This window comes from Oncorhynchus kisutch, linkage group LG6, assembly GCF_002021735.2.
Source record: "Oncorhynchus kisutch isolate 150728-3 linkage group LG6, Okis_V2, whole genome shotgun sequence".
Lineage (NCBI taxonomy): Eukaryota > Metazoa > Chordata > Actinopteri > Salmoniformes > Salmonidae > Oncorhynchus > Oncorhynchus kisutch.
Genome location: NC_034179.2, coordinates 66,080,724 through 66,105,269, shown reverse-complemented (window position 1 = coordinate 66,105,269; position 24,546 = coordinate 66,080,724). Strand labels below are relative to the sequence as shown.

At 47.5% G+C, this 24,546-nt stretch overlaps 1 protein-coding gene across 1 annotated transcript in view; it reads right to left on the bottom strand.

The window, feature by feature from the left end:
* The window catches only part of rarab (retinoic acid receptor, alpha b), a 158,466-nt gene that overhangs the window by 74,491 nt on the left and 59,429 nt on the right, over positions 1-24,546 (bottom strand). The window contains exon 2 of the mRNA XM_031827206.1: positions 22,581-23,441. Within this exon, the coding sequence (XP_031683066.1) occupies positions 22,581-22,767 (187 nt within the window). The 5' untranslated portion in view covers positions 22,768-23,441. The remainder of the gene's footprint in view (positions 1-22,580; positions 23,442-24,546) is intronic.

Sequence of the window (24,546 nt, the reverse complement as noted above, 5' to 3'; positions counted from 1 at the left end):
GGTCTTGTAAAACAGAAGAAGCGACATATTGACAATGCTCACGGGAACAATGAGGCAGACAACAGCCTCATCTGATAGGCGATTATGTCACTCGTTGCTGCAGCGGCTCAGATTAATGCAAGTCAAATCAAATCAAATGTCATTAGTCACATTCACATGGTTAGCAGATGTCATTGCGAGTGTAGTGAAATGCTTGTACAGACATATCTAACATGTAATCTAACAATTCCACAGCAACTACCTAATACACACACACAGGACCAACACACACGTCCAATACACACACAGCCCGACGCAGCCATGCGCACACACACACACTCCGATAGGGCACCGAGTTGGCATATACATATTCAACAACAAAACGTCAGAGACACCACAGCCACAATTAAGTGACTGTAAAATATGCATTCAAGTACAGTATGTCCATGTTGAATTACTACCGCCTCTCCGTCTAAAAGCTGACAGCCAGATAGACGCGTACATACACAGACACGAGGCAGAGTGGCCCGATGATTCTGGTGGCTGATAGTTCAGTAATGACCAGAGCGCTTAGGGCTGCAGCCAAAACACTGGAGGAGAGCAGCTGAGCTCAGCAAAGTATACAGAAAAGAGAAAAGTCGTGTAGTTTTATTTCCGCCCTGGACCCCCCCCCCCCTTTGTGATATATACATTTATATCACAAAGAAGCTGCCTTATGGTTCTAGATCTAGCATGATAAAGACCTGTCCTCTTACAGAATCAAATCTAAGTTATATATATCTATTTAGCCTCTAGTGTAATTATGTGACCGAATTGGCGCCCCGTTCCCTATATAGTGCACTGCTTTTGGCCAGAAACCTATTGACCCTGGTCAAAAGTAATGCTCTATAAAAGGGAACAGGTTGCCATTTGGGATGCAACATGGCGTAAACGTGACTAGCATTCACCCCGGCACTTATCCTGCCAGTCTATGAAGCCGTTTGCTGCTAAGCCCTGACATCAGAGCTGATCAAGCTGATCACTCCTCTCTAGCTGATCTGAAAGTCTCAGAGCTCACCTCATCGACACAACAAAACCACCTAAATCATTACACTCCAATATCTGGCATGCCTACCGTCCCCCGAGACGATGCCCACTGCCAAAGAAGTTTCAGTCAAAAAACGATGAACATGAACTGTAAACACAACAAGACACCACACGCACCACACGCACGGCGCGCGCGCACACGCACACACACACACACACACACACACACACACACACACACACACACACACACACACACACACACACACACACAAATAACGTGTGGCACTGTGATCCGTACTAACTGCACTAAACACTCAGTAACCCTCCGCTGCACACTTCACTAAACTGTTTGTTTGTCCAGCTGATTAAGTAACCCTGTCATGACGGCGGCGCCACTTCATGCTAAGAAATTGCATTAGCGAGCAAAATGAGGCCCGCCTAAACTGCATTCCTAACTGAGTGTGTGTTTGTGTGTGTGTGCATGTGCGTGTGTGTGTCATGTACCGGTCTGTGTGTGTGTGTGTGTGTGTGTCATGTACCAGTCTGTGTGTGTGTGTGTGTGTGTGTGTCATGTACCAGGCTGTGTGTGTGTGTGTGCGTGAATGTGTGCATGTGCGTGTGTGTCATGTACCAGTCTGTGTGTGTGCGTGTGCGTGTATATGTGTGTGTGCATGTGCGTGTGTGTGTCATGTACCAGTCTGTGTGTGTGCGTGTGTGTGTGTGTCATGTACCAGTCTGTGTGTGTGCGTGTGTGGCAGCCTTTCTGTGCTGTAAGCCACATTCTCTCTTGAGTCGGCTGCTTTAGTTTCCAGACCAGTTCATCCTCTGATTCGTTCAGACCAAAGAATAGGGCACCTGGTCTATAGGGCAATGTTGCATGTATGATGTCAATGGAGGACGTCACGCATCATAGCACAACATCAGGTCACATCTCATGATGTCGTTATGAACATTATGTTGTCAATATGGTGTCGGTATCATGGTATTGTATGACGGAGTGTACTGGGGACAGTGTGATATAACCTTGTCTAATGCAGTAATCTAGGTTCACAGAGCCCTAACCTGCCATTGACCTGTTGCACCGTTCTAGCCACACTGCACTGCTCCTGTCAAAGGACCTAAGGCGTGTCGGTTATCTGACAGACTTCCTCCAGTCTTATTGCCGTAGGCCTCCTCCGACACCAGGCCCAGATGCTCCCTTCTCTTAGTATGTTAAGTGATGCACTAGCAGCTAGCTTCTCCACCTCAGTCAGAGCAGGGCACTGAAGTCTGGGACTCCAGCACACACACCAGAACCACCTCCATCTGTCTGCCCATCCTTCGCTCCCTCCCACACAGGCAGCCCTTCAAGAGAGGTCATGTCAAAGAACATAACCTCTCCCTCCACCTCGCCGTCTCTGGGAGGCCCCCGCAGAGGCAAGCGGTGCGCTGTGTACTGGCGGAGGAGCGCTAGGCTAACGTCGGTCTGTCACGGCCATTTCCCCTGAGACGCCACCCCTCAACACACTGGACAATTTTTACGACACACACACACAATTTTTTTTCAAACGCATGCTTTCTCTACTCTCTTGCAGACCTTCAAAAAAGCCTGTCTGGCAGCTGCTGTTGGGTACATCGGAGCGGAGCAGGAATCAAAGCAGACATTAATAGCATCTCAGAGACATAATTAGCGAAAGGGAACTCGCACCATGTGCCACAAATGATTAGTGAATTATGTTTCCCCCCTGCGATAGAGGAAGGAGGCAGTCCCCAACGTTCTCCAGCAGCGTAGAAGTAGTAGTTACCCACTAGAGTGTGATTGATGTGAATACTGTAAGGGAATGGGCTGGGGCATGTTAAAGAGGACAGGATCGATGCTTTGTTTACGGCGGCATGAGCAGGAACTGATGCGAACGAGGGAGGTGTGTTGGTCTGCACATGTGTGGATGAACACACATCTGCTCTCATGTCAAGTAAGCACGGGAGGGGCAAGGTGCCCTTCCAATGATACTTTAATGTCTTGAGTGCCTATTTGGATGCTAACGATGATGATGATGTTGCGTGTGTGTGTGTGTGTGTGTGTGTCGCTGTCAGGAGTAATCAGTCTTGGTGAGGACACTGCTGGCCCCTCTCACTGAGTCATGCCTTTACTAAATGAGGTTGGACTGAAGTGTTGTTTTAATCAGCCCAGCCTGCCTCCATTCATTATTCAACACCTTGGCACACGGGAAGCCTGGGGGCTGGTTGGGGTAGACGGGAGGGCGGAGGGGAAAGAGACGGGGGGAAGAGGAGGAGGGCCCGCTGAGGAGTTGTACGAGTCGAACTAGAGGAGGAGGAGAGCTGAAGAGGTGTACAAGGAGAAAGAAGGAGCGTGGGAAGGAGAGGAGAGGAGGGAAGCAGGAGGAGGAGAACCACGAGGGGCCGAGGAGTAAGTTTAGGTACGGCAGGTAGCCTAGTGGTTAGAGCGCTGGGCCAGTAACCGAACGACAAGGTAAAAATCTGTCGTTCTGCCCCTGAAACGGTTAACCCACTGTTCACCGGTAGGCCGTCTTTGTAAATAAGAATTTGTTCTTAACTGACTTGCCTAGTTTAATAAAGTTTACATAAAAATAAAAAAAGTTGTGGAACCCTCGTCTCTCTCAACCCTCGTCTCTCTCAGCCCAGCTGCTGACGGCACAAAGTTCTGTGGGTAAAAGTTGTCTAGTGTCAACTCACTCTCTCCTTGTCAAGGTGGAACTCGGAGTAACCTTCCCCGTCTACATGGACCATTCTGCTGTTCCTTGTCCCTTGGGGTCTTTTCTCTGAACCAACCACCCAAAGGTGTCCCTCTCTGTTGAGCATACAGAGTCAGTCAACCCTATCCATACCACACACACACACATTGCCCGTCCCTTCCCTCTCGTCCACCTCAGTGGCTAAATGTCAGAGGGCATGGTGCGCGACGTGACGTGGTGCGTGTGAACGTGTGAAAAGGTAGGAGTGAGGGAGGCGAGGGTTTGGATCAGGGAGTTTCACACCTCCAATGAGAGGATTAGACATCTCTGCTGGATGACAGGCTAAGTGGCAGCCAGTGCCATGGGCACACAGCTAAGATACGGCGAAGATACTGTGAAAATCCTACAGAGATACTGTGAAGATACGGCGAAGATACTGTGAAAATCCTACATGAAGAAAGATACTATACATAGATACATTGAAGATACTCTACCCGTGAAGGTATTGCAGCAAAGACTCTGGAAAGATAGTGTGAAGCTGACGCAACAGTGAAGATGATAAAAATGATGAAAACAAAGACACATGCTTAAGAAATACTGCAGATATACGTGATGGACATCAGAGAGGTCAGGGAGAAGTATGGGAGGAGTCCCTTCTTCTCTAAACCAAGCAGAGATTGGAACTTCAACATCTTCAGTTTCAGATTTTATTTTATTTTAGGGCTTTGGAAATCTTTGAAGTCTGTTGCTCTCCTTCCTCCCCTCCCTCCATCCATCCCCCCTCGATCTCTCTCTCTCTCTAGATGCAGCCATCTCTGCATGGATTTATAGGGAGTAGAGAGAAATGGGCCAAAAAGCCACCCGTAACCCACTCTCTTCTCCCCCTCCTTTTCACCAGACTGTCTCTTGTTTCTCTGTCTCCCTCACTCTCTCTTTTGCTTTACCTCCCTCTCTCAGTCTCTATTTCTCTCTGCCCCTTTTCATTCTTTCCCTCACTTTCTCTCTCCCGCCCCCCCCACCCACCCCACCCTTTCCTTCCCTCCTGCTCACATTACTCTCTGTTGAGTGATAAACATTGTCTGTGGCCAGTAAATCCAGGCTGGGGCCTGAGGGAGGCTGACAGGCCCTCTATAAAACACTCCACTCTCTGCCACAGACACTGCCTTTGGTCTGGAGGCCCACAGGAAGTGATTTCACGCAAACACACACACACACACACACACACACACACACATGCAAACGCATTCAGAAACTCGACAGAAACTCTCTCCACCCCTGTCCTCTCCTCTAAATCCTCCCTCGGTCTCCCTAACTGAGCACTTAACCGCGACTGACTGACACTTTCATTACTTTAATTAAAAGGGTGACACGAGGCACCTCGCTTTACGCTAGCCCCCCACTCCCGCTTGAGCAGCGTTAGCTAGTGTTAATGGGGCTAGCTAGCGTTAGCGCCTTTCCTCACCCCCTCCTCCCCGTGTCGCCACTGACAGCTGGTCCAGTGACCGTGCCCGAAGAGCCTCAAACACCTAGCCAGTCTTCCTCCCCTCCCCTGTCCTCTCCTCCTTTCCCTCCTCTCCTCGATCACACATCCCTTCCATCAGGATAGCAGCACAAACAGAGTCAGACTCATCCGCAGAGTGCTGCCTGTGTGTGTGTGTACTGGGAAGTATGTATTATATATGTTCAAACACAGTGTACAGGTGGAGGCTTCAAAACTAAAGCCTGCTTCAGCTCTCCATCTCGCATTCCCTCCCTCTACACTTCCATCTTTCTTTTCCTCCAGGAATGTAGAGAGAGATGGCGGAGGGGGAGGATTGATGATGGGATCACATCTGGAATGAGACTGCCTGTCAACACACCCTCCTGCGCTCACGGACACACACACACACACACACACACACGAGTTCCTCTACTGTGGAGAATTAACAACTTAAAGAGAGGGAAAGAAAGTGAGAGAGCGAGAGAGAAAAAAAAGACAGGGGCTGCCTTAGTAAAAACACACCTGGTAGCAATTTCTGTCCTCTGGTAAATCGGGCCAGAGAAGAAAACGATTTGGGTTTTGGTCTCATTTTTTCAATCAAAGAAGTGATTACCTGGGAGAAAATGAGAGTGTGTGCTGTAAAACGCCTGCCCGCTGTTTGAAGTGGCGGGAGGAGCTGAGAGATTTGAGGTTGGCTGTGGGAGGAGAGGGAGAGCTATTGGTCTGGAGTTTAGGAAGAGAAGACTAGCCACTTTTCTCAATGAGTGTGTGTGTGTGTGTGTGTGTGTGTGTGTGTGTGTGTGTGTGTGTGTGTGTGTGTGTGTGTGTGTGTGTGTGTGTGTGTGTGTGTGTGTGTGTGTTATCCCCTGCATGCAACTACAAATAATGTATTGGACTGTGTGCGTGTGCATTGTACAGAGTCTTGCAAAAGTATTCACCCCCATTGGCATTTTTACTATTTTGTTGCCTCACAACCTGGAATTCAAAATTCAAAAAAAGGCACTCGCACATCTGAGCATACTTTTTTTGCAGGTGCACGGTAACAGGAAACCGCACACTGCAGTTGATAGTATCACTGATCTTTAATAAGCTTACGTATCGGCCTCACGGCCTTCGTCAGAGCTAAATGACGCCCTCTTCCAAATGGTAGCTATAAATGCAGAGGATGCGCACGGTGCAACAATATGATGAAGTGTGAATATTTCTGCCACCCACACACAGGAAAACAGTTCCAAATAAATGGCATTATTACGTGTTCCTCCACCCATGTTATTTCCATTGTTAAAATGTCCACGTGGGCTCTGCTATGTTGGTAAAACAGAGAATCAGTGAACATTAAAGTTCAAATCAGGAGAAACGACAGGGATTATCCAGTCGCAGTACATTTTTACATGACCTAAAACATGACATTTCTACCTTTTAGATTTTGTGGCATAGAGAAAGTTAAGATATCAGACAGGGGAGGTGATATTAATAATACTCTGAGTAAAAGAGAATGTTTTGGGATTTTCACCCTCCAGACATGATTTCCTAAAGGACTTAATGATGAAATGCCTACGTATCTCATGTTGTGAACTTGAACATGAATTATGCCCCTATTTAAGATTACTCTAATGTTTTTCGTATGATGTACCCAATGATTAATGGAAGACCTACCGAGCAAGTTGTCTCCTCATTGTGGTTTTACAGATTGTAATATTTCAAAAATTCATATTGTTATACTTGGTAGCACTTATTTGTTTTTTCCTTCGCCTCCAACCCCTTTCGATGCATCAAACAGATGTGGGTGGGACCAGGTCTACATAAAGGTGAAGATTCCAAAAAAACTCACAAAAGTTCTGATGAAGGTTACTAAAGATCATTGATACTATCAAGAGCAGTGCCCAGTTTCCTTTTTCCTTCATCTTACAACCTGGAATGAAAATAGATTTGTTTGGAGGGTTTGTATCATTTGATTTACACAACATGCCTACCACTTTGAAGATGCAACATATTTTTTATTGGGAAATAAACAAGAAATAAGACACACAAAAAAAATGAAAAGTTGATCGTGCATTAACTATTCACCCCCGCAAAGTCGATACTTTGTAGAGCCACCTTTTGCAGCAATTACAGCTACAAGTCTCTTGGCACATTTAGCCACTGGGATTTTTTGCCCATTCTTCAAGGCAAAACTGCTCCAGCTCCTTCAAGTTGGATGGGTTCTGCTGATATACAGCAATCTATACCACATTCTCAATTGGACTGAGGTCTGGGCTTTAACTAGGCCACTCCAATACATTTAAATGTTTCCATTAAACCACTTGAGTGTTGCTTTAGCATTATGCTTAGGGTCATTGTCCTGCTGGAAGGTGAACCTCCATCCCAGTCTCAAATCTCTGGAAGACAAACAGGTTTCCCCCAAGAATTTCCCTGTATTTAGCACCATCCATCATTCCTTCCATTCTGACCAGTTTCCCAGTCCCTGCCAATGAAAAACATTCCCACAACATGACCAGGCTTCACTGTGGGGATGGTGTTCTTGGGGTGATTAGAGGTGTCGGGTTTGCGCCAGAAATAGCGTTTTCCTTGATGGCCAAAAAGCGAAATTTTTGTCTCATCTGACCAGAGTACCTTCTTCCATACATCTGGGGAGTCTCCCACATGCCTTTTTGGCGAACACCAAACGTGTTTGCTTATTTTTGTCTTTAAGCAATGGCTTTTTTCTGGCCACTCTTCCGTAAAGCCCAGCTCTGTGGAGTGTACGGCTAAAGTGGTCCTATGGACAGATACTCCAATCTCCACTGTAGAGCTTTGCAGTTCCTTCAGTGATATCTTAGGTCTCTTTGAATAATGCTCTCTGAATAATGCCCTCCTTGCCTGGTCCATGAGTTTTGGTGGGCAGCCCTCTCTTGGCAGGTTTGTTGTAGTGCCATATTCTTTCAATTTTTTAATAATGGATTTAAATGGTGCTCTGTGGGATGTTCAAAGTTTCAGATATTTTTTTATAACCCAACCCTGATCTGTACTTTTTTCAATTTTGTCCCTGACTACTTTGTATTTTTTATTTTTTTAGAATTATTTTAAACAAGTTATGTTTTTCATTTCACTTCATCAATGTTTACTATTTTGTGTATGTCCATTACATGAAATCCAAATCCAAATCTATTTTAATTACAGGTTGCAATGCAACAAAATAGGAAAAACGCCAAGGGGGATGAATAATTTTGCAAAGCATTGTACATGTGTACCACCAATTTGCATTATTTTCCTCTCTGTATGTGTCTCTCTCTCTCTCTGTGTGTGCGTGTGTGTGTCTGTGTGTGCGTGCGTGCGCATCTCTGTGTTTGTAGGGTCCCGGCGGATCGTAGCAGGACTTCCAGGCTGTTGGAACAGGAATAGCAAGAGGCCATTCAGCCAGTCAGTCATCTAGTCAGCCGCAGGTAGCTAATCCCCCCCTCACACTACACACACAGTCTCCATGTTACACACCGAAGATGAAGCCGTGGATAACTGCTTATCAACATATTGGTAATCTAATACTTTTGAGCAACATATTTAGCAACAAGTCAAAATACACTGAACAAGAATATAAGTGCAACATGTAAAGTGCTGGTCCCATGTTGTATGAGCTGAAATAAAAGATCCCAGAAGTTTTCGATACGCACAAAAACATATTTCTCTCAAATTGTGTGCACAAATTTGTTTACACCACCACGTGTTAGTGAGCATTTCTCCTTTGCCAAGATAATCCATCCACCTGACAGGTGTGGCATTTCATGAAGCTGATTAAACAGCATGATCATTACACAGGTGCACAAGAGTGTGCAGTTTTGTCACACAACACAATGCCACAGATGTCAAGTTGAGGGAGTGTGGACTTGTCATGGTGACTTCAGGAATGTCCACCAGAGCTGTTGCCAGAGAATTTAATGTTAATTTCTATACCATAAGCTGCCTACATCGTTGTTTAAGAGAATTTTGCATTACGTCCAACCGGCCTCACAACCGCAGACCACGTGTATGGCGTCGTGTGGGCGAGCAGTTTGCTGATGTCAACTTTGTGAACAGAATGCCCCATGGTGACAATGGGGTTATAGTATGGGCAGGCATAAGCTACGGACAACGAACACAGTTGCATTTTATCGATGGCTATTTGAATGAGCAAAGATACCGTGACGAGATCCTGAGGCCCATTGTGAGGTCAAAATGTTTTGATGAATCTGTGACAAATGGGGCCTAATGAATGCATTTCAATTGACTGATTTCCTTATATGAACTGTGACTCAGTAAACTCTTTGAAATTGTTGCGTTTCTATTTGTGTTCACTGTATGTTTCCTAAACCATAGACGACCCTGGAAAAGGCAGACATCCCTTTCCCCCAAACCTTCCAATGATAGATAAACAATAGTTAAAAATCAACCAGTCCCAGTGTTCAATAAATCATTCTAAAAATAAAGGGCAAAACATGACTATAAAACACATTAAGGAGTTAACAGACCAGCCTCCCTGAGAAGCCCTGATTTATAGAGACAGTGGGGCGTGTGTGTGTGTGTGTGCTACTGTAACAGATGTGATCGTTAACTCTTGCGTTGTACGTGTGTGTTTGGAAATGGGGAGTCATTTAGTGCCCCTCCGTCCCATTCCAGACCATCCCGACTTCGTCTCTCCCTCTCTCTCTCTCCCTCTCCCTCCCTCCCTCTCCCTCTCCCCTCTCCCTCCCCCTCTCCCCTCTCCCTCCCCCTCTCCCCTCTCCCTCTCTCCCCCTCCCCCACCTCCCTCCCCCTCTCCGCTCCTTCACCTCCCTCCCCCTCTCCGCTCCTTCACCTCCTCGCTCAGTCCTCCTCTTTTCCTTTACCTGCACCACTGATAACATTTTTGTTAAAAAAAACTTTATGGCTCACTGTGCTTGTTAAGTTATTTATTGCCAGTGAAGGGGAAGGGGGTAGCTAAAGAACACTACACTCTATAAACCTGCGCCCACACATGCACACACAAACACAGGCACATGCACACACCAACACAGGCACATGCACACACCAACACAGGCACATGCACACACCAACACAGACACATGCACACACAAACACAGGCACATGCACACACCAACACAGGCACATGCACACACCACAACCATGCAAAAACAAACACGTGCACACATGTCCGCACACTAAAACAGGGACAAAAATCAACATGTTAAATAAGACCAGGACGCACGTCATCGCAGGCAGACAAGCGCCACTCAGAGAGCTCCCTTGGTAATTGGCTTTCAAGGAAAGGAAAGAAACGAGGCAGTCAGAGGAGGAATAAGTGGACACAGCCATGCATTGCCAAGGTGATGAGACAAACTCACACGAGGGCCGTGTTTGTTTTTTATGCCAGCGGTGGCCTTCCAGACGTAAAAAAGACATTCTCTAGAGAGAGAACGAGAGTGGAACAGGGAAGGAAGAGCACCTTCAGCCTCATTAACATGGCCACTTGAGATGTATATGTATAGGGCCTCTTCGTAGAATTCTCCTTGAAGACAGACAGAAGAGGTTCTTCTAAACATGAGCTCCATCATCTTACTATTTCCGTGGAAAACAATATTTCTCTCCAAAGTGTGTCAATGCTGCCATTGAATAACTAGGCTCCACTTGGGCTGTTATATTTTTAATATCAAAACTAACTAACTCAAGGTCCAATAACATTCCTTCAATCCCACTGAATGAGGAGTTATGAATAACCACAACGATCGAAAAAAAAACATGCAAAATACTGCTATTTCACAAAAGGAACGAGAGAGAGAGAGAAGAGAGAGAGGAGAGATAGAAGAGAGAGGAGAGATAGAAGAGAGAGAGAGGAGAGAGAGAAGAGAGAGAGGAGAGATAGAAGAGAGAGAGAGGAGAGAAAGGAGAGAGAAAGAGAGAGAGAGGAGAGAGAAAGAGAGAGAGGAGAGAGAAAGAGAGGAGAGGGAGAAAGAGAGAGGAAAGAGAGAGGAGAGAAAGAGAGAGAAAGAGAGAGGAGAGAAAGAGAGAAAGAGAGAGGAGAGAGAGAAAGAGAGAGGAGAGAGAGAGAAAGAGAGAGAGAAGAGAGAGGAGAGAGAGAGAAAGAGAAGAGAGAGGAGAGAGAGAGAAAGAGAGAGAGAGAAGAGAGAGGAGAGAGGAGAGAAAGACAGAGAGAAGAGAGAGGAGAGAGGAGAGAAAGACAAAGAGGAACTGGACTTGGATATACTCACCTGTCCTCACCTGTTTTAAGACAGACTGGCAGATGAACCAAAAAGAAAACTTGTCGTCCGAGGCAATTAAGGTTCAATCAAACCAGCCTCCTGGCGCGTGCCGTCTAAACAGACCAATTAGGAGTCTTGGACTTGACAGGCCATTATGAAAGGAAAGCAGTGTTTGTCCCTCAGCCGAATCCCTTGGTCTCTCTCTCTGTCTCTCCATCTTTCTCTTCCTCCATCTCTCCCTCTATGACACAGCTGGGCTTTTCACACCGGAAGGGTGTCTCTCCATTGGTAAGGTACACACACACACACACACACACACACACACACTATACGGATGCTGTCAAAGTGCAATGGAGTTTTTTATTTTCAAAACTGGTAGAACTACAATTTTTACCCTGTAGGCACCTGCAATTTACCATAGGTGAGATAAATTACACAGTAAACGAGAATCATTGCATCCAACCAAATTAATTATAATTTGAAAGGATTTAGTCCAGGCCATTTTTTTTCTTCTTTGAAGTGAAAAATCTTACTTTCACTTTTGATTAAAAAATTGGCCCTTTGCAGTTGTAAATCAAACGATGTGTAAAGAGCATTCTTTTCAATTTGAACTTATGTAATAGTGGAGGAAAAAGGTGTGAATCATGCAAGTGTACCAATATATTGGACCCTATCTGTATTGGCAGACAAAGAAGTAACCCACACATTTCCCCCAAGGGTCAAACACACACAGTTTTTCAAAGACACACACACACCCACACACACCTCTCTAATGCAGAGTGGTCTTAAGCATTTCTCATCAGATAGAATCCTGAAGGTCGTGCGTTTAAGTGATCAGAGGACAGGCAGTCAGGCAAGTCCCTTTATCAGGCTTGTAGCACCCACCATGCAGCCACACTACAATCATAGCCTACTTTAACAGGCTCACCCTTGTCACCCCACCCCTCCCTCAGTCCCTCCTTCAAGACAACCATCACTCCCTTCATTCTCTCCATCATTGACCCCCTCATCCCTCCGCCTTCCCCACCACTTGTTCCATTTACCCCCTCCCTCCCTCCCTCCCTCCCTCCCTCCCTCCCTCCCTCCCTCCCTCCCTCCCTCCCTCCCTCCCTCCCTCCCTCCGTGTCCTTACATCCCTCCCTCCGTGTCCCTCCATCCCCCCTTCAAGACCCCCCCCCCCCCTCGAGGGTTGTGGATGGGAACTAACGGACCTCCTCTTTTATCCTTTGCATTAACCCAGCTTTCAGACAACAGAGACGATGCCCAGATGATGTCCCACACCACGACTGTCTGTTTAGCTGCTTCGCCATGGGCTTTGGAGTCTTTCCAAGTGTCTGTCCTGCCTCTTGGCCTGTTGTCAGTGCCCAGCGCCCATCTCCCTTCGACTACCACACGTCCCTCCCTCCACAGACGAGAGATCTCTGTCAGGATATGGGGAATTATGACCAAACACTTCTTGCTGTCGGGGTGGCGACGTCATGTCAAACAAACTTCCAGAAAGGTCAGCGTGATGTGCTGAGTTGTCGCACAGAGCACTCGCCTACTAGGGCAGTCCAACGAACTGCGGGGCCACAGGACGTGGGCCTACACAGACAGACAGATCTGGGGCCTTGCAACGCAAAAGGACCGAAGCGTCTGTCTGCAGACAGCAAAATGAAGAAAAGCTGAAAAGAAGAGAGGGGAACGAGGCACAGGCAGAGAGAAGAGGCGAAATTTAAGACCCATAGGAAAGATTCTTGTGTGAAGGGCACGCCTGACCCTGGTTGATTTAAGATGCCTGTGGGCTCCAAGGTCGCCTCCTTGTCTCCTTCCAGGGGCCTCTCCTGCACCCCTCACCCCCCCCCCCCCCCCTCCTCCCTCACCATCCCACCCCAGGACAGCAGGCTGCCGCACAACGCAAAGGAAGTGTGTGTGTGTGTGTGTGTGTGTGTGTGTGTGTGAGATCCATATATCAGTTGGCAATCGGTACCTAATTAAGTCAGCGGCTGCGCTCGTTGCACCAGTGGGTGTAGTTTGCTTTGAAGTCTCAGTCAGACAGTCATGTGATGAGCACGACAACGACTAGGTCTGTTTTGAAGTTCACAGTACTTGGAGGTTTGAAGTGTGAACGACTTGTTGCCAAATGACTGTCGTTATCATCGTGCCAAGTATTATACAATTCCAGGTCTAAAATGATTGAAGTTCCATCCCTCACACCTTGGCAAAATGTCAGTCACGTCTGCCGAGTGACATTTCACACGGTCCTCCATAAGCTCGCAAACAAGAAGCAGAGTCGAGTAAACACCACCACCGCTATGGAAAGAGCAGTCATCACAATGACTAACCAGTCACAACATAAGAACAGCCACAACAACCGGAATCAGTTAACCGGTGATGCAGCAGTAACCGCAACAACCTTTATCTGCTCCACAGCAACCCTCATCACCCCCGACCCAATGAGCAACGGTGAGCAACAACGACCCATATCACCTCCGTCAACACGCAGACACAGCAACCCTTAGACAGGTGCTCGTCTCACATGGCTCCCTATTCCCTATTTTGTGCACTTTTGGTGCAAAAGTAGTGCATGGTTAAAAGTAGTGCACCTTTAAGGCCGTTAAACAATGACTAACATGCTGTCTAGACCGGGCACGTGCTCGCGTCCGCCATCGCGCGCATGTTGACGTTGTACATCCATAGCAGACGCGGTCCGGACACGCAGGTTGAAGTATCCAAACAAACTCTGAACCTACTATATTAAATTTGGAGACAGGTCGAAAATACGCGGATATTTCGGAAGCTAGCTTGCTTGTTGCTAGCTAATTTGTCCTGGGATATAAACATTGGCTTGTCATTTTACCTGAAATGCACATGGTCCTTTTTTTCTGGATCTTTCTAGACTTTTCGTCCCATTTTGAGTCACACAAAATCATGTGTTCTCCAGTCCAACACTTAACCCACAGATAAAAGGGGAAACCTAGTTAATGTCTAGTCATCTCTCCTACCTTCAGTAGCAGTAGTCTTCTTCCTCTTCTTCTGTGGAATTTACATGTCGGTTGGCAACCAACTTTAAGGTGCATTACCACAACCAACTGGACTGGAGTGTGGAGCTCAGTTCATCTTTCAATCATCCCACGTGGGCCTAAGCTCCTAAAAACCAATGAGGAGATGGGAGAGGCGGAACTTGCGGCTGTCAACAGGTAAAAATACAAATAAAACAGAACTACATTCTATATTAGCGCCTGGCTACGCAGACGCTCGTTGATGTGCGCGGGCAGTTTAGATGAAATGATTGAATAACACAAGTGTACATTTATTTTGCAAGGCGAGCGGTGGGGTCAGCATGTATCTAACACTGTTAAAACTGGGATCGAGAAACCCCCCCCACCCCCCCCCCCCCCAAATACCTAGACAGAGGTATTTCCCTTCAATTAAAACAATTATCTCGGTCTTCAACATGCGCCATGGTGAGTGGTCTGCGAGTCCACATAGACGTCACAGCAACCCTCGAGAAGACAAACATCGGTTGGGCATGTCCCAGTTGGTGCCTGCCCAATAGTGGACCAATCAAAATGGAGCTTGGTCAAAGATGATCACTGTGGTGATGTGGACGGGAACACCGGGACTGGCAGCTCCCGACACGCAGCGCCACGCTCTAAAACACCGTGACGATATATGAGACGTACAGCCATACAGACGGCCACCGAGCGAGAGAGAGAACCAGAGAGAGAACCAGAGAGAGAACCAGAAAGAAAGGCGAAAGAAAGAGAGAGAAAGAGAGAAAGGAGAAAGAAGAGAGAGAAGAGAGATAGAGAGATAGTGTGTGCGTGTTGACAGCTCTCCAACACCTCTGTGGTGCCAGACATTGACCGGGCTCGAGTGGCGCTGCAATGCCAGAGCCGACTCACACCTTCAGAAGGAGCGATGACGAAACGGTTTGCAGACATACACCAGGCCTGTCAGGGAGCGAGGCTGAGGACAGGGTTGTAAACATGCCTATCCAGTCTAAGGGCCAGACCTTGTCAATCACTTGGCATGTTTGTACGTATAAAAGGAATGGAGGACTGCTGCTACCGAGCAAGGTGCATGAACTGAGGAGCAAACTGAAGTAGAGACGAGATTCAGCGGCTCTTAGAGGAGTATTGTTATTGTACAAGTAAAACCAATTCCAGAGTTGGTTAATTGCCAGGTCGCAATTGTAAATGAGAACTTGTTCTCAACTTGCCTACCTGGTTAAATAAAGGTAAAATAAATAAATAAAAATTGTAACGACAAAATACTTCTTTTTTTATGTGCTTTTAGTGTCCTCCAAGAGTAGTTGTACACACTTGTCTTTATCTTCTTCCCGGCAAATTCTATCTCGATAATAAAATTAACACAACCCAATACCTATTGTTACAGAGGTGGTTCGGTGACCACACTTTGAGTCCTAAGGGTTGAACCCCATCGGTCCTGCTAGCAGGAACTACAAACCAGTCAAATGAGAGCAGAACATTGCTTTAATCACTTGAAAACCAAGAAGCCATAAGCACGCTCCTAGCCTGACACTCTGTTAGGGCCGTGACACACTTGTGAAAGGATGCAACCCAAATAGCACCCTATGCAGTGACTATTTTTGACCAGGGACTACAGGGTTGTGCTGTAATCTAGCTGCAAGCGGGAACCTCGATACTCTGAACGCTGAACAGATTAATGACTGACGGGGGGGGGGGGTCAACGAAGAGCTCGCTGCATTAGGTAGTGTTTGGATCAGCGGGACCTCCGAAGCAGGGTGTGTGTGTTTGAACCTGTGTGTGTGTGCGCTCGTGTTCGTTCGTGTGTGTTAAGTAGACGTCTGTGTCAGCGGGACCTGGGAGGCAGCACAGTCATCAGCAGCGATTATTATTATTATTATTTTTTAAATCTTTATTTAACTAGTCAAGTCAGTTAAGAACAAATTCTTATTTTCGATGACGGCCTAGGAACAGTGGGTTAACTGCCTGTTCAGGGGCAGAACGACAGATTTGCACCTTGTCTGCTCGGGGGTTTGAACTTGCAACATTCCGGTTACTAGTCCAACACTAACCACTTGGCTACCCTGCCGCCCCATATTACACCTTCTCCCTTCACACCAGGGTGAGTAGAGACGAGAAGAGAGGGAGGGGAGGAGAGACAAATTGACAGAGGTAGGCAAAGGTCAACTGTATCAGAGTCATAGTTCTACCTTAACCCACACGTACCGCATTCATAAGCATTTCATAATGTAAAGTGTTAGCGAATGTAGCTGGGAAGTGGTTAGGATACCCGGCACAAAGTTGTGTCGTTGTTCAGATGGGACACTTGTAGCTTCAGCTGTGTTCTTTATGTCAGTCTAGTTGTGTCATGATTTTGTCTTTAGTCATCTCAATGCACTCACTCATTTAAATATATTATTATTGTATTTTTTTTGCGGTAGTCAATAAACCCAATTTAAACACGGGAAAACACACTCAACAAAAGGCACGCCTGCACTTGCATCGTGGTCATACGTCTTCTTTCATAATCGCATTGATAACGTAGCAGATCATGGCAGGTCAGCCTATCAACAACAAGCTTGTCTGTGTTAGTAAATCAGACTTAGCGTTGGTTTATGTGTGAGGAAAGCGACAACAACCAAATGAACCAACCCAAAAGAAAGTGAACAGTACCTTCAACTCTTTGCTGAGTTGCTGCAGGATGTGTGGTGGCAGCGGAGGAAGGGAGGGGGCAAGGGAGGGAGGAGAGGGTGTTTGAGGGGAGAGGAAGCTGGTGGGTGCGGGGGGTATAGTTCTCAACCATGGGATGCTTTGTGGCTTAATAATGTGGCGGTCTATATTTAACTGGTATTTCTGGAGGGCGATGATGGCCGTCCCGGATTGTAGGGACTACTCCCTCCTTTGAAAACTGGAGGGAGGGCTGATTAGCATCAAACGAGAGCTGCGTACAGAAATGAGCGTAGCCGCAACGCCTGCCGGTCTGATTCAGGATAAAACCTCCGTCTGGGGTAGTAATGCAGTAGTGGATGGGTGAGGCGTGCAGTGTCATCCATGGGGACTGTGCCAAGCTGGTAGTGGTGATGGTGGAGAAGATGAAATCGGGCCCCCGCCATCATTGCATGACTAAGTGGTGAGTCAAATGATCGTGGTCAACGTCTCTCCGCAACAGAGCTCGGATATGTTCAAACAAACTGTCCGGGAAAAACCCTCGTAACACGTTTAGTTCCAAAAGCATATTAACATTGACAGTAAAAGACTAGAAGGCGGATCACACATTGGGCCACAGCGCCACAGGCTCAAAATCAAAGCCTGTTTTAACGTCACAGGGCATTCTGGAGGCATCCACGCAGTGTTTGTTGTTGCTCTAGCAGCTTCCTATCTGACACACGCACCCACAACTCATATCTCCTGACATCACACTCAGAGAACACAGAAGCCCGTAGCAACCACAGGGCGTTCGGCGCCACCACCACAGCTGCGTGGCGTTCGCTACCACTCCCTACACTGGGATCACAGAGAACTACTGAGTAGAACGAAAGAAATGATGAAAAAGAGGTCGAAGGAAAGAGGTGATGAAAGAGAGAGAGAAAAGATGAGCTGTGTTGAAAGAGGGAATACCCTGGGGCGAGCTGATCCAGCTCTGCTACTGCTCCGACTAATCCCAGCCTGAGCACATCAGCTAGGCTTTATCGGTAATTAGCACGCTAACCACTCCCCAGTCCCACTAGGGTCTGGACCTGGAGAACACAACCTCCACAGCCAGCCAGCCCTTCCCTTGCATTGCATTCAATTAGGCCACTTTAAAGTGCATGCTATACCCTGGGCTGGGAATGGAGAGGAGGAGGAGAAAAGGAGGAAGAGGAGGAGACAGGAGTTGAGAAAAAGGAAGGGAAACAGTCATTTTCAAGGCTGAGGGTGTTGTTCAGACTACAGAGGGTGTTGTTCAGACTACAGAGGGTGTTGTTCAGACTACAGAGGGTGTGAGTTTTTTTTAGGGGGGGGGGGTCGGAGGTGAGGGTTTCTGTCATGGAGTGTTTTGCTGGGTAGCGTTAACGCTCCTTGCCCTGTCGAGGCGAATCGGGGATGATCTCCACGGTTACGAGGGGAGACCGAATAGGAGGGAAGGGTTAGATGTGATGACAAAGACCTCCGCTCGGCTGCCATGTCCCTGGAAATGTAGATTTTTATTCCAGTTTATTGGGAAATAAGACCTTAATCCCTGCTTTAACCAATAATGCTGGCAGGAAATTGTATAACTTAGCTCAATGTACATGACATAACCACTGTCTCGGGTCAAGGTTAGAATAGATCGCATGGGGTGGGGTGAGAGGAGGAAGAAGAGAAGGAGGAGCGGCTAGGGTTTGAGAGGCACATTTAAAAAAGAAACGTGTTTTATGTCACCTTTTATTTAACCAGGTAGGCCAGTTGAGAACAAGTTCTCATTTACAACTGCGACCCGGCCAAGATAAAGCAAAGCAGCGCGACAAAAACAACAACACAGAGTTACACATAAACAAACATACAGTCAATATAAGAAAAGGAAGATTGTTATATTTATGTAGAGTGTGTGCAAATGTAGAAGAGTAGGGAGGTAAGACAATAAATAGGCCATAGAGGCGAAAATAATTACAATTTAGCATTAACACTGGAGTGATAGATGTGCAGATGATGATGTGCAAGTAGAGATACCGGGGTGCAAAATAGCAAGAGGGTAAGTAATAACTATGGGGATGAGGTAGTTGGGTGGGCTATTTACAGATTGGCTGTGTACAGGTACAGTGATCGGTAAGCTGCTCAGACAGCTGATGCTTAAAGTTAGAGAGGGAGATATAGGACTCCAGCTTCAGAGATTTTTGCAATTCGTTCCAGTCATTGGCAGCAGAGAACTGGAAGGAAAGGCGGCCAAAGGAAGTGTTGGCTTTGGGGACGACCAGTGCAATGTACCTTCTGGAGCGCATGCAACGGGTGGGGGTTGCTGTGGTGACCAGTGAGCTGAGATAAGGCAGGGCTTTACCTAGTAAAGACTCATAGATGACCTGGAGCCAGTAGGTTGGGCGACGGATATGTAGTGAGGGCCAGCCAGCGAGGGCATACAGATCGCAGTGGTGGGTAGTACATGGGGCTTTGGTGATAAAACGGATGGCACTGTGATAGACTACATCCAGTTTGCAGAGTAGAGTGTTGGGGGCTATTTTGTAAATTACATCGCCAAAGTCAAGGATCGGTAGGATAGTCGGTTTTACGAGGGTATGTTTGGCGGCATGATTGAAGGAGGTGATGGGAAGCCGATTCGAGATTTGGAGTTTGGAGTTTACACTCTCCTGGAAGGAGAGTTTACAGTCGAGACAGACACCTAGGTATTTGTAGTTGTCCACATATTCTAGGTCAGAACCGTCCAGAGTAGTGATGCTAGTTGGGCGGTCAGCAATCGGTTGAAGAGCATGCATTTCGTTTTACTAGCATTTAAGAGCAGTTGGAGGCCACGGGAAGAGTGTTGTATGACGTTAAAGCTCATTTGGAGGTTTGTTAACGCAGTGTCCAAAGAAAGGCCAGAAGTATACAGAATGGTGTCGTCTGCGTAGAGGTGGATCAGAGAATCACCAGCAGCAAGAGCGACATCAATGATATATACAGAGAAAAGAGTCGGCCCGAGAATTGAACCCTGTGGCACCCCCATAGAGACTGCCAGAGGTCCGGACAACAGGCTCACATCCACAATTTCACATATTCTTGAGTAATACGTTTTAGGTGTGGTTTATGCAGAGGGTGTGAATCTGTGATATGTCCTTGAAGTGGCATACTTATGGGAAATACATTTAGCATGTGGAACAAACTTTCTATGGACAGAGTAAAGAGGCTTTGAGTGACCGGGTCTTTTCAACAACCTGTCAAAAAGAGACAAGAGGGGAAAAACATACTCCATCTTCTCCACACACACACACACACACACACACACACACGCTCACACACACACACACACACCTTTGCCTCATGCTACGTCTTCAAATGATAATGATAACGCACGTCTCTATGTAGGATACGCCATGCTGCTTCTCAACACCCTCTCCCCCCTCAGTGCTTCCTCAAACACAGCATGCAGGCTGTGTATGCCGCAGCCCCCCCCCCCCTCCATCCCCTGCCAGCTCCTTTCATCTCCGGTGAGCCCCCGTCTTGCATGACAGCTCACCCAGGCCATCTCCGAGCGTGGAGGGGGGCTGTGTAATAATTAGCCCCTGGTGGCGAGGGAGGGCTGTTTGTCAGCTAACACTATGCAGGAGCTGTGGATTAGTCTCTCAGCACCAAGAGAGGAGCATGCTCAACAGCCAGCCAGGCAGACAGAAGAACATACTCCCGTCTCCGCGCACACACACGGAGGCAGGGAGCCCCTCTGCTCTGACAGGCTGTTGTACTCCAGGCTCCCCTCTCTCTGTCTCTCTGTCTGTCTGTAGTAGCCTCCCGACTGAATGGAAGCCACGATGGGGAGACATGGTGGGTGGAGGGACAGAGCTGCTTTGCATTTTTTTTCCCATACAGACATGGGATGAGAGGGAGGAGAGGGAGAGGAGTGGTGATGGGGCCGGAATGTCACCCAGCAAGGCATGCTGGGACAGAGCGGATGTAATCTTGGCTATGATTGGACAGTTAATTGGTAGAATGGGTAATGTGTCAGTGTCCTTGGTGTCCACATCACCAACAAACTAACATGGTCCAACCACACAAAGACAGTTGTGAAGAAGGCACAACAAAACCTATTCTACCTCATGAGACCTCATGAGATTTGGCATGGTCCTCAGATCCTCAAAAGGTTTTACAGCTGCACCATCGAGAGCATCCTGACGGGTTGGCAACTCCTCGGCCTCCGACCACAAGGCACTAGAGAGGGTAGCGCGTACGGCGCAGTACATCACTGGGGCCAAGCTTCCTGCCATCCTCTGACACCGCCTGGTATAGAGGTCCTGGAAGGTCCTAAAAATTGTCAGACTCCAGCCACCTTAGTAGTCATTGACTGTTCTCTCTGCTACCGCACGGCAAGCGGTATCGGAGCTCCAAGTCTAGGACCAAGAGGCTTCTAAACAGCTTCTACCACCAAGCCATAAGACTCCTGAACATCTAATCAAATGGCTACCCAGACTATTTACATTGCCCCCCCCCCCTTAAACTGCTGCTACTCTCTGTTATTATCTATGCATTGTCACTTTAATAACTGTCCCTCTATGTACACATTACCTCAATAACCTCAACTAACCGCTACCCCCACACGTCGACTCTGTACTGGTACCCCCTGCATATAGCCTCGCTATTGATATTTTACTGCTGCTCTTTAATTAGTTGTTAATTTTTGGAGGGTATTTTTCTAAAAACGGTATTTCTGGTTAAGGGCTTGTGAGTAAACATTTCACTGTAAGGTCTACACCTGTTGTATTCTGCGCATGTGACAAATACAATTTGATTTGATAAATGATTTAATCAAATATTGTTTGTGGAATGGATGGGTGGTCCCATATCACATCCTCCTACCTGTCAATATTTCCTTACTCCAGGTAAGCTACCGTCACAACTGCTACAGTCGGAGCAACCACCCCTTATTGTCGCTCTTCACAAATCACATGCACAGACAGACGCACACCGACGCATGAAAACACACACAGACCCGGAGAGAGCGCCCACCTGCCAGTTCAAGTGAGGACACACACACACACGGCATTTTGCCCAGGAACATTCCATTGGTTATTCAAAGCTGCCTCATTTAGATCAGACCAACCCGCTCGCTCAGTTCGACACATCGCCGCATGACAACTGGCAAGGATCCAGATCGCCAGGAGCAACTAGTCAAGGCTATGTTCCACACCAACCAAACCTCTAATGTGGAATCCAGTTCTATACAGACTCCACTCCACTTTGATCTGGTTAAGTCATTTAGCATGACAGCCATATATACGTAACACAGGAGATGCTGGAAATTATTCAGAGTACACAGCACAACAACCCTGTTAAAACTTGTGCAGCTCATGTTTAACCTCCTGCGTTTTTCCTGAATTGATCCAACTTTATGTCAAACTTCAAATGCTGATTTTGGTACAAATATAGGATGGATCAAGTCAGTCTGTGCGCCACAGTCAACCAACCAAGCACAACAAAAAAATGTTCAGCCATTCAGCAGTACCTGATAACCTCATAATCAACCACTAATGTCCACATACACCAACAACAAAATACTGCAGTGTGATTGGGTACTTACTGGCTGGCGATGGGGTGCTGTATCCACTGATGGGCAGTCCGGACAGGGTGGGTGGGGACAGCCCCCCCAGCATGTGGGGGAAGAAGTAGGAGTAGTGAGGCATGGGGAATCCCCCCACAGAGACAGTGGGGCCCCCTGCGCTCCCTGGCCCCCCCGGGGGGTGGCAGGGGTTACCCTTGCCCGCCATGTTCTGCTCGGCGGACCTTGAGCCGAGTCCAAAGAGTCTCCTGTAGGTATCCGTGGTGACGGCGTTCTACATCCCTAACGTCACCCGCCGATGACGACGTAATCCAATGAATTAAGAAGTGGTGGTGGTGGTGGTGGTTGACGGTGGACAACAACGACGTGTGCGTGTATTCGTGTAGGTGTGTGAAATGGAGCTGTTAGGTTACGTCGATGTTCCCGGTGGATGCTTCAGAGAAACCTTGAATCCAAGGGCATATGGGCTATTTTCTTCCAAAGGCTGGTCCTCTGCCTTGATATGAAGAGTGTCCTAGAGGTAGAGTAGGCCACTAAGCTTTTATATCGTAATGAAACACCAATTACATAATATACTAAGGGAGGTCGCTAGGCAGAATCATCTGGCACCAATGGACTCCAGATCCCTTGTTCATGATTGGATAGACTTCTCAGGCCTTGGGGGGGGGGGGGTGGATGAGAACAGCTTTTCTCTCTCCAGTGACTCAGCAGAGCTCACACAACAACACGACGGAGCGGCGGAGGAGGAGGAGGATTGTTATGACGATGGCTGGTTTTAGTTGTCACTGTAACATGTCTTGCGCCCCAGGTCAACTGCTATCGCCACGGTGACTCACTTTCAGTCTCGGCAACACACCTGTGGCAGAATGGCAATCTTCTTTCCTTCAGAAACAGAGACAGACAGACAGCGAGAGAAAGAGACAAGAGTTTAGATAGAGATTCACTCACTGCTGCACATTCAGAGACAGAGAGACAGGGGTTCAAATGCATATTCAGTGGGGTGGTGTTGATTTTTGCCCGGGTTCATCTCTATGTAGACAGCGTGGGAAAACAGAGCCCGGGTTCCTCTCTAGCGATCTTGTTAAAGCGAATGTTTTCAACTAGGAGGACGGCTCCCCTTCTCTCTCTCCCCCCCACCCCGGCCTCCCTCCTGCCCTTGTGGGGTGAATCATCATCAGAGATGCTGAGGCTCATTAATGGAGTCCATCTGAACCTCTCTCTCTCTCCCCTCCTCAAAATAAACAAGAGATGGTGATGAGCTTATGCAACCTGCCAAGCGAGACGGGAGGGAGGGAGGGAAGAGTAACCTAGTTCTGCATTTCAATGCTGATGTTGTACAACATGCCTTATATAAAATCTAAAAACCTCTCGCTTTGCTACACACTGTAGCAACTAGCTATAATACATGTCTGTATCACCATCCACTACCACTGACAGCTTTGCTTCCATCTCTTTCACCCATCTGGTATTGACATGTCAAAGGAGGGAAGCGTTTACTGTTCTTTGGAGTCTGGATTGGAGCTGTCTGAAAGTTGAAAACATCGTTCGAGTGTCTTTTTCTCCCTCCAGGTCTATCATGTCTGTCTGCAGCTGTCTGAGAGGCATTTGTTCTGCCCTGGCCCCGGCAAGGGGGCGTTGGGTGCACAAGGGCCTGTTTTTTTACAGGGTCAGGGGCCTCGTTTTTAACAACCGGGACCTTTATAGATCTCCTGCAAAGTGCTGCTCCCGCCGCCGACAGGAGTGTGCGTGAGTGTGAGTGTGCGCGCATGCGTGTGTGTGATCTCCTGCAAAGTGTTGCACCAGCATCAGACCCCCCCTTTGTGAAGTCAGCCCCACACACACACACGGGCAGGCACAGGGCTCTGGGCCCCCATCGTAAAACAGCCAAACACCACTGGGTTTTCAGACATGTTTGTGTTTGACGGGGGAGGAGGGGGATGAAAAGGCCTTTTAGAGAGACTTGGTGAAGGTCTGGGATAAAAACAAG